Source organism: Barbus barbus (genome assembly GCF_936440315.1).
Source record: "Barbus barbus genome assembly, chromosome: 2".
Lineage (NCBI taxonomy): Eukaryota > Metazoa > Chordata > Actinopteri > Cypriniformes > Cyprinidae > Barbus > Barbus barbus.
In genome coordinates, this window is record NC_136730.1 from 1,628,355 (window position 1) to 1,638,860 (window position 10,506).

The 10,506-nt window shown below is 35.8% G+C and overlaps 2 protein-coding genes across 2 annotated transcripts in view; one reads left to right on the forward strand and one right to left on the reverse strand.

The window, feature by feature from the left end:
• Positions 1-4,097, forward strand: part of dctn1a (dynactin 1a) — a 33,940-nt gene extending 29,843 nt beyond the window's left edge. The window contains exons 22-26 of the mRNA XM_079445834.1: positions 504-634; positions 710-887; positions 1,799-1,872; positions 1,943-2,032; positions 2,109-4,097. Of these exons, the coding sequence (XP_079301960.1) occupies positions 504-634; positions 710-887; positions 1,799-1,872; positions 1,943-2,032; positions 2,109-2,246 (611 nt within the window). The 3' untranslated portion in view covers positions 2,247-4,097. The remainder of the gene's footprint in view (positions 1-503; positions 635-709; positions 888-1,798; positions 1,873-1,942; positions 2,033-2,108) is intronic.
• A 296-nt stretch (positions 4,098-4,393) lies between these two features.
• LOC306887843 (ependymin-like) lies at positions 4,394-8,667 on the reverse strand. Its single transcript, XM_079445843.1, has 6 exons — positions 8,441-8,667; positions 7,130-7,164; positions 6,790-6,924; positions 5,651-5,837; positions 4,825-4,912; positions 4,394-4,727 (listed from the first exon to the last, which is right to left on the reverse strand). The coding sequence occupies exons 1-6, from the start codon at positions 8,514-8,516 to the stop codon at positions 4,613-4,615; spliced, it is 636 nt and encodes a 211-aa protein (XP_079301969.1). The 5' UTR covers positions 8,517-8,667; the 3' UTR covers positions 4,394-4,612.
• Between the last annotated feature and the right edge of the window lie 1,839 nt (positions 8,668-10,506).

The window sequence follows — 10,506 nt, forward strand, 5'->3', positions numbered from 1 at the left end:
GACTTTATAAGAGCAAAGAAATGGAAAGTGTTAGATTGCCCAAGTCAATCTCCAGATTTAAATCTGATTGAACATGAATTTCAGCAGCTGGAGAGGAGAGTAAAGGCAGAAACTCCACAAAACAAGCAACAATTGGGATTGGCTTCATTAAAGGCTGGGAAAAGTATTTCAAAGGATGAGAGCAAGAGTCTGGTGATGTCTATGGGTCACAGACTCACTGCTGTGATTGTGTGCAAGGGATCTGCAACTAAATAATAGCTTTTAATCTTTTATATCTGCCTTATGTTCAACTGCTCCAATACTTATGCTCTCATCAATGAGTGGGATGAACTCTAAAAGTGCTGTTCTTTTTATTTGGTAAAACATCTTTGTGTTGAAACGGCTAATAATACAATTCTGTAGTTTTGTCTCATATTCATCTTTTAATCATATTCATCTAAATTACTAAAACTGAAACTAAAATGAAACTGAAGACAGTAAATCTAAAAGAGATGTGTGTTCAGGAGGAATGTTGGCAGGCGTGAGCGGCGTCTCAGGTGTGCTTCAGGTGGTGGACTCTCCTCTCCTCAAACAGCAGATCGACGTGCAGCGTCTCGCCATCAAGCAGCTGAAGAGTGAAAACTACAGACTGAAGGTCTGTGTGGGCAGATACACTCACTCACACACTCTCACACACACACTCTCACTCTGTGACCTCTGACCCCGGCAGGCTGAGAAGATGCGAGCGCAGCTGTCGTCTCTGCCGCCGCTGCAGCCGGCGAACATGACTGCGGTGATGAAGGAGGCTCCGGCCGGACCTCTGTACCGCAGAACTGACCTGCTGCTCAACAACCTGCTGAAGATGAGCGCCGGCCTGAGAGTCGTCGACATCAGCGGAAAAACCTCAGGTGAGCCACCACTGCCATCACATTACCTGCAGCATCTCAGAAAATCAGACCCGACTCCGCTAACTGCTGAAGGAAACCACCAGAAACACTGCTTCATAGCTCTTGTGCTGGGGTTTTTTTTTTTTTTTTAGATATTAATAAACAAAACAAAAAAATATTTTTCTCAAAAAGATAATTTCTTTCTCCTTAATTTTTTTTTGTTATGGAAGCCCATTTCCACCACGTAAGAAAAAAAAATTAATGCCTTCAAAAAAAATCGAAATTATGACAAGACATAATTATGAGAAATTTAGAAAAAGTCTAAATTATGACTTTAAAAGTCTCAATTAAAGTCTCTTTATTATGAGACTTTTAAAGTCACAATTTCAACTTAAGTCATAATTTCGACTTATTTTGTAAAAATGTCTTGTCATAATTTAGACTTTTATCTTGTAATAATGACTGAAGTCATAAATACGAGATGGTAAGTCATAATTTTGACTTATCTTGTAATAATGATTTGTCATAATTTAGACTTTAAGGCATGCATTTTGTCTTGCGCGGCAGAAATGGGCTTCTGTATTGTTCTATCTTCTTTCTTCAAAAAGTTCAAAAAAATCTGCTCAAAAAAAAAAAAAAAAATCTTGAGTAAAAAATTTTTTTAGTGAGAAGAAAATGTTGAAGCATAAGAAGTTTTTGAGATTTTTTGATGACCGAAAATTCCTTTTTAATGATGGAAAAAAGAGAGGGATAAAAATGCTTTCATGAGGAACGAACACTTTTTGATAAGAGAACTTTTTTGTGAGGAACAACAGTTTTTTTTTTTTTGATGAGAGAAAAAGTATAAATTTCTTCCAAAAACTAAATGATTGTGCTCCAAACTGAGCGGCGGTGGATGTAGATATATGCAAGTGTAATATGTGTGTTTGCAGCGAGTGCGAGCGCTCAGCTGCTGGAGCAGACGGCCAGACTGAAGTCTCTGAGCGACGCGCTGGATAAACTGAAGGTCAGTGTGACAGTGTGTTCTGATGAAGTACGTGTGTGCTGACGGTGTCTGACGGTGTGTGTTGTCTCAGGCTGAAGTGTCTCAGCACGTCGTGTCGCAGCAGCCTGGAGCTCGTGTGTCCTCAGACTTCGCCTCGTTCCCCTCCGCGTCTTTCGTCAAGGTAAGAGCACACAAACACACACAGTCTGTCGCTCGGTGAGTGTGTTCAGGAGTAACCCTGCAGACGTGTGCCTCAGGCCAAAGCGGAGCAGCAGAGCGGCTCGGTGCTGGTGGGGAAGGTGATGATTCCCTGCGCTCGCGGCGCGGAGCAGACGCACTGCCTCGTCCTGTCGCAGCAGCAGCTGCAGCGCGTGCATCGCCTGCTCATGACGTAAACACGCCTCCTCCCACAATCCCACGCTCTCAGGAAACATCCGGCGCCAAAGACGCATCACAGTCCAGCAGCTCGTCTTCTGTCCTCCAGCGCCTGAACACAGCCTTCATCTTTCTGACATGGGATAAAAAAAAAAACTAAAATAATTGCCACTTTTCTCTCACAATTCAGACTTTTTTCAGAATTCTGACACATAATTACAAGATAAAAAAATGCAGAATCAATTCTGAGCCAAAAAGCCAGAATTGTCAGAAAATAAGTAAAAATGTTGTGGTGAAAAACAACAAAAAACAGAATCAGTTATATCGCAGTTTTGACTATTTTGAGTTTATATCTCAGAAGTTAGAATTAAAATCTTAGAATTGTTAGATATAAACTTGCAATTGCGATTTAAAAAAAAAGTCAAATTGCAAGATAAAGTAATTCATTTTTTTGTAATTGCGAGAAAGTAAATCTAAGTTTCTCTTTTTTTTTTTTTGTAATTCTGAGTCTACATTTTTGTGGCGGAAAGCAAAAAAAACAGAATTGCGAGATGTCAACTCAGGATTGTGGAAAAAAGTCAGAATTCTGAGTTATATGGCAGTTCTGACTTTTCTTGTTTTCATTTTATAGCTCACAAGTTAGAATTGTGGCAAAATCTTAGAATTGGAAGATATAAAAATGATAAGAATAAACATTTTGTGGCAAAAAAACAATTGTGAGATGTAAACTCAGAATTATGAAAGCACTGCGATTCTGACGGCTTTTCTCTTGTAAACTTAAGAGATTAAATATGGCATATCTGACTTTTTTCTGACAATTCTGAGAATGAAAGTCAGAATTTCAAGATATTAAATATTAGGAGCTATAAACCTGAAATTGTGAGAAAACGGTTTTTGTTTCATGGTGGAAATGAAAAAATAGAATTGCGAGATGTAAACTCAGAATTATATAAACGTGCAAAAAGGAAAATTGCAAGATCTAAAGTCAAAATTTCAAAAGAATAGCATGAAATAAAGTCTTGAATTGTGAGTAATTTTTTGTTATTTCTCCATGCGGAAGCACGTTTCTTATGTTTCAGAGGAACTCAAAAGGAGCAAGTTCTGCTTTAGTTTTTCTCTGGAAACACTCTCAGCCCGTGGTGTTGAATTATTCCTTTAACAGAGGAAGACTTACTCCAAGCTGAACCTGTGCGGTCAAACACCTTTAACTTTGAATTACCTGAACGTAATGCCATAGTGCTTGCAATGCTTTAAACGGCTCACAGATAGCTTTGCTTTTGGATTTAGTCTAATCGTCTGGTTTCACATTTCATATAATGAGGCATGGAGGTTTGTTTGATGTCATTTTCTGAATAAAGCTTTGGTAAAGGAGGCTAACTGTACTAACGCTGTAGCGAAGCTCACATGAAACGCAGCACTAAGAGATCAGTAGGTTTGGATAATCGTAGGTTTGCACCAGTAACTCATATATTAGCGCTTCATTAGAATCAAAGGACCAATCAAGAGCCACGACTATTAAGAGGCAGATCGTTTGTACGAAGCACAAGTGTGTTTTCAGTCACTCGTTCCTGTATTTAACACCCCTTGCAGATGTTTTGTGACTCTTCTGAGCTCCTCTCTGGTTGATTTGCTTTTATTCTCTTTGATGGTTGGGTCAGTGTTTTAATAGTTTATGCATTTGACATGTTTCTCAATAGAAACGATTGCAATAAAGTTGGGAGGAAAAAAAATTGTGCTTTTTTTTTTGTATCCACTCAAGCTCACTTTCTGAGTATCAAAAAGCCTCCTTCCCACAGATGAAGGCCTTAAAAATGCAGTGGCATGTGCTTAAATTCATAAAGTCATGGCATTAAATGAATATCTTGCACAGTAGTTTTGTCTTGTCTTGCAATGCAAATCTTTAAACATCAAGATAGATTTACTGGAGAAGTTTAGTTTTGTTTTCTGAGAAATTGAACAAATGAGTCTATGCTTAAAACACAGATCTGTGACTGGGGAATGAAAACTTGTTTTCCTTTTCATCCGAGTTGATTTTAGAGACATTGTGTTCTTATCTTGGTCTTAAGTCTTAAAAATGTCCCCTTTATAAGACATGCAGAGACCTGAAAAGTGTCCGCTAAATGCAAACATACTGGTGAAAAAGCCAGAAAGGAAAAGACTTTTCACATTTAGTGTCTGAGGAAAAAAAGTTTATTTTCCCTTCTGTAAGTGATGAAAGTGCTTTAGATTGTAAATGCATTAAATGTGCCAATCACAAAGAGCAGCAACAGCATTTAAAATGTAACAAGCATTCTGCTAATGCTAAATTAATTGGTTTAGAATGGTTAAAATCATCATAAAGTGTTTATTTCAGTGGCAGAGTTACATCAGGTTAAACACAGATTCCTCAGAGAAAGGCGCTGAAGAAATCGAGTTCCTCGTCTTCAGTCTCTGCATCGGAGCAGAACGAGGGAGGAATGAACTGCTCCGGGTCCTCGATCCCCTTCACCGCATTAAAATAGCTGAAAAATGAACATTATGACTGTTACTTATTTCTACGGTCAGAGAAAAGCATAAAAACAGTGTAGAATGTCTTCTCATATATGAACTGTGGCTTACGTTGTGACGATCCAGCCAGTCTTCTCCGTGTAGTAGAGCGTCGACACCGGGATGCAACCGAACTCTGTGACTGTGGCCACATATTTCCCTGGGAATAAAAATATGCAATGAGTTTAACTGTAGACTCCACACAGCAGTTCAGAGGGGAACTGATTACATTAATTAAACATTAATCAGCATTAATGCACTGCTCATCTAAAACACTTCAGCTGGAAACACAATGTGCAATACTGTTCACTTAGTAATGCGAGCCATTTCTGTGAAGCAGTACAAACAATCAAATGTGGGATTTGATTTCATTCATCAGTAACAGTTTAATCTGCATGAAATTGGTTAAAAAGTTGCATCTTGTTTTATTAATGGCAAGTCATTCTGCATCCTACAGATATTTTTATTAAAGATTTATCAAATAGATTTGATAAAAACAAAATTATACTTATACAATAATTATACCATAATTTAATATTTCATTTGTATTAGATTTAAATACAATTTAAATAATTTAATTACATTTTATGATTATATTTCATTTTATAATCTTGTTTAATATAATATTAATATCTTAAATGCATTTTAGAGATTTTTTTTTTTTTTGATTTTTTAAATATATTTAAATTTATATTCAATAATTAGAAAAATTCCTTTTTATTTATTCAGATTTATTCATTTTTTTTTATCACAAAATGCATTGCATGTTTTATTAATAAAAAATCATCTTAAATACATTGTGCATCCTATAGATATTACAATTATAAAATTATTAGAACTCATTTCTGTTACTAGTTTGTAAATGTAAAAAATGAAGTGAAATCCACATGACATTCACCTCCGGTCTCAGGTACGTCTCCCATCCAGGTGTTGACCAGCAGCCCTTCCCCGGGCGCCGATGATCCTCCCAGAACCACCTGCGACAGCAGCGAGGCATTATGGGGAATGCGTGAGGGGTGGAAAGAGTCATGGAGAGGATTCTTCTGACACGTCCGGTTCCTGTAGCTGATGGTGTAGACCACACTCTGAGCAAATAAACGAAGAAACACATTGATTACAGCACATGACCGTATGGCTGAACGTATGGAAGCACGTTTCTGGCACGTATGAAAAATGTGTTGGTAAATCATTTAAAAGTCATAATTATGAGAGAATTGAAATTATGACAAAAAGAGATTAAAAAGCCAAAATTATGAGTCAAATATGTCTAAATTAAAAAAGTCTAAATTGTGAGTCAATAGAGACAGTCAAAATTATGATATAAAAAGTAATGATTATGTGATAAACTGAAATTATGACAGTCCATTTTGACAGTCAAAATTATAATAAAAAGTCATAATTCTCAGATAAAAATCCAAAATTATGACAATGTTAACTGAAATAAATCGACATCATAATGATGACTTGTCTCATAATTATAAGATTAAAAAGTCAAAATTCTGACAGTTATGAGAAAGTAAAAATCATAACAAAAAGTCATAATTATGAGATTTAAAAATGTAATTATAATAAAAGGTCAATCGTGAAATAAAGTCACAACTGTTACATGAAAATCATAATCATGAGATAAAAAGTCAAAATATGAATTATGGCATAAAAGGTCATAATTATGAAATAAAAAGTCAATTACGACTAAAATTAAAGTTAAAAAGTTGAAATTATAACAGAAAGTCAAAATGAGCACATTAAAAAGCCATAATTAAGATAATGATAATAATGCTGACATAAAAACAGTTGTGGTTCAGTTAAGATCTGCTGAATTTAGTAAATGTTTGTTTAGATACTTTATCCATATTTTACTCCGTTAAAAGTCAAAAGTGCTCAAACTTCAGCATATGTTCTGCATAGTGTTTACACTTTTGTATGAATTTCACATGTTTTGAATGATATTTTCTGCATGCTGATGAGGATGTGGAGCGAGTCAGTTTCTGTTCCTGAGAAATCAAGCTCTAGTTCCACGTTGTGTTTGTGCTTCACCTCTCGAAACAGGAACAGCATGTTCACATGGAACGATTTGCTCTGAACTTGACCGAACTCCCATAAACGGATCCGCTGGCCGAAAGCATCATAACGATATTTGGCAACCGCCCAGTCCTGGCCGTCTCGAGCGCTCTGAAACACATTACAGGCCTTTATACGGACACAGTACACAACAGTTTAACTATGAACGATGCAGTCCAACTGAACAGTGCACAATATACTGAAATGCAAATACACAGAGAGACCGATTCTCAGAGCAGTGCATCATGGGAGTGGATGGTCATTAACGAGCTGCTCTTTTCTGTCTTCATGTAATGTTTCATATGTCATAACTCACCACGCTCATACTGCCGGACAGCAGCGGAGGAGTTCCTGTAACACAGAGACCACACCATTCACTCATGAGCAGCTTTACAGAGCCAGCACAAACTGTAATCTGCTACTGTTTACAAATTACAGTAACGTAATCTATTACATGACACATTTCAGGCAATCATAGTATAATAACAACTTTTCACCTATCACGTTTATAACATTGGGACATTATAACATAAGGAAATATATTCATATATTTTAAAATCTGAGGGGTGCTCAAAGTAAATATATTAGGAGAAAGAGGATCAGATAACAACAACAAGGTTTGTGAATTTGTGCATTTTAATGTGTTTGAAAGGAAAGCCTCCCAAAGACAGAAATACATGGTCAAATAACTGAGTGATAATTCAACTAAAAATCAGTGTTCATCAGTATTTGCTGCAATGTTGAAACACTTCTGAAACCTGAGATGATGTTTAAATGCAGTGTAGCGCCTGATTTATGACTGATCTCTGTGAATATCCACAAAACTGAGCTTTCTGACTGTATATAAGCTGTAGACTAGTTTAGAAAGGCACATTTAAAAGAGGAATTAGGGAGAACTGGTAAATATTGCTATTGTGTAAATAATATGTAATCCATAAATCAGTGTACTGTAGTCAGATTACAAGTATTTTAAAAAGTCTAATTGCAAGTACTTTATTTTTGTAATCTGATTATGCAAGGCAGATCTCATATGAGCTCAGGGCCTCTGGTCTGGACCCTCAGCCGTGTGTTTTAGGTCTGTTCTCTTACATGAGAGATCAGATTACTGATGAACTGACATGCTTTAAATGCTCAACATGTTTCCGTGTTCTTGTGTAATTATTAGGCTGAAGGATTCATGATGTATAAACTAGCTACTAGTAACAGTTGTACATGCATTCATGTTGATTAAATGCTCTGTGACCAACATCGGAAAACACTATTTTCCTTAAATAAAATACTTACTTTTGTCATTTAGCAGACGCTTTTGTCCAAAGCGACTTACAAATAAGAAAAAGTAACTAAAACTAAAAAGTTAGAACTCTATAAATACTATATACCCACATATTTAAGAAAATTAATAAATTAAATAAAATTGACACATGCATATAACAACATTTCAATAATAAACAAATAAATGAAAAAACGCAAATAAAAAGCGATACTTCTATCCCTGAAAATACATTTCAGCTCTGTCTTAAAGATTGACTGTTATTGTTACCTGAAACTGATTTGTTTGTAAAAATGTTTGAAATGAAGTAAACAATATCTGCCATAAAACTGCTATTTGAACACAGTACAGACTCACGGCATCGATGCGGCATCTGTGCTGAGCATCCTCCAGTCAGAACCAGAGCCGAACACAACCCCAGCAGCAGCTTCATGCTTACAGCAGCGGAGATATCTGAGCCTCACTGAGCCTTCAGCTGCTCTAAACACCTCCAGCACTTCCTCATTCACTACAGAGAGTTCAGTCCAGACTCCAGCGCCTGCCCCGAGGATCAGAACCAGCTCCAGAAACCTCATCCTAATGCTTTCATTTAACACTCGCTCTTTATTATTCCGGGTAATGCACTTTTAGGTTTTTTATAGATGATAAAAATTATTATATTTGTATTATTTTGTTGAAAGGGCTGAGCATAACTATGATATATGGAGATGTATACTAAAAATATGTTATTGTTTTGTAGTGTGTGTGTAATAATAATTATGTAACACATTTGCATGTTCAGAGGTCTCTGATGTTGGTTAATGGTCACATGACACGCAGGTAAACAAATAAAATATTTACATTTTTTAGTAATTCTTTTATTTTTATTGATGTTATTTTAAAACGTTTAATTTTATTTGACATTTTTATGATTTAATGAATGATCTGCTTTTCATTAAACTCACAAACACCCTGCATTTGTGCTATGAACCCCAGTTTGGGAAAGCTTGATAATGTAATGTTTAATGCACTTCATGCTGTCTGTCAACCAACGGATTCAATTTTATATCAATATGCTACAACATTATCCTGTTTAAATCAACATCATAAACAAGTCAGGTCAAAAGTAGTCTGATTTTATATATATATATATATATTCTGTAAAGCTGCTTTAAAATGTTATGTAATGTGAAAAACACTACAAAAATCAATTTCACTTGACATGATAACACTTCGAGGTTTGCGAATCGAAGTTTTTAAGTCTGATATTTTCATGACTGTCCAAAACCCTTTCGAGTCGTTTAGAATCAGATGCAATAGTTGAGATTATAAGGCATGTTCACTGTTGCCTGGCCGGTCGGGGGTAACCGCAGGAGTGCTGAGTGTTTGTTATGAAGCTCTGGAATGGAGTCGATCTGGTTTCAGTCACATGACACGCCGCAGCATTAATGATGACACTGTCATATGACTCTGTTTGATCATAACCCAGATATTTCTCAATCAGGAACTGCATGCTCTTGCGCTCAGATAATGTGTAACTGATAACAACAGTCACTTCCTCATATCTCATATGATCATTGTTTTTATAGCCTGTACATTTCTATAAATAAAACATCTGATATTTTATAGGAGCATATTTTATATTAGGGTAAATTAAGGCAGGAGAAAAAACAGAACATTAAAAATGGGAAAGTTGCTGGAATATTTTTCAGAACATTTTTAGTTTCCAGCAAGAAGCAACAAAACAATGTTTTATACCTCTCTACATTCTGATATTTGCCTGGTTTTATTATTGCACTTTATCTATTTGCGTCTAGATTTCAGTTTAACCATACATATTTTTAAAGGCTATTTTCTTAAATAAATAAAAATCTTTCTGCACTTCAGCAGCACTCACAGATACCAATATTTAGTTTTATTCCTCTCTATCTTCTGAAGGATTTCACTGAGGGGGTTGTTCAGATATCATTCATATCATATTTGTACAACATTGCACTTTTAAAGAAATGCTGAAAATGTGTTTGTTTTCTGTCTGTTGACAGTATTTTCTGATTTATGGAGCGATGAAAAGAGAAATCCAGAATCCTTCAACAACACAATCATACACAAACCACGAGCCTGGCTTTAGCCAACATTCAGATTCATTTTCTAGAAAAATGTGGATGCAAATTAGTGTGTATTTTATTAGATAATACCTCAAACTGCACATTTAAACATAACATTTCAGAAACCTAAAAATACTAAAAATGTACACAATTCTTTATGGTATCAACAAACTGATGCTGTTTATTGGTTAAATTGCCTTAAATTCCATCATGTTTGTATGACATCGAAACAAACACTGCTCCATAAAGGTTTCTAAAGACGAGTTCTTTGTCCTTCAGCTCTCAGCGGTTAAGGACTGTAGTTGGAAATGATCTTGTCGACTTTCAAGTTGCTTAACA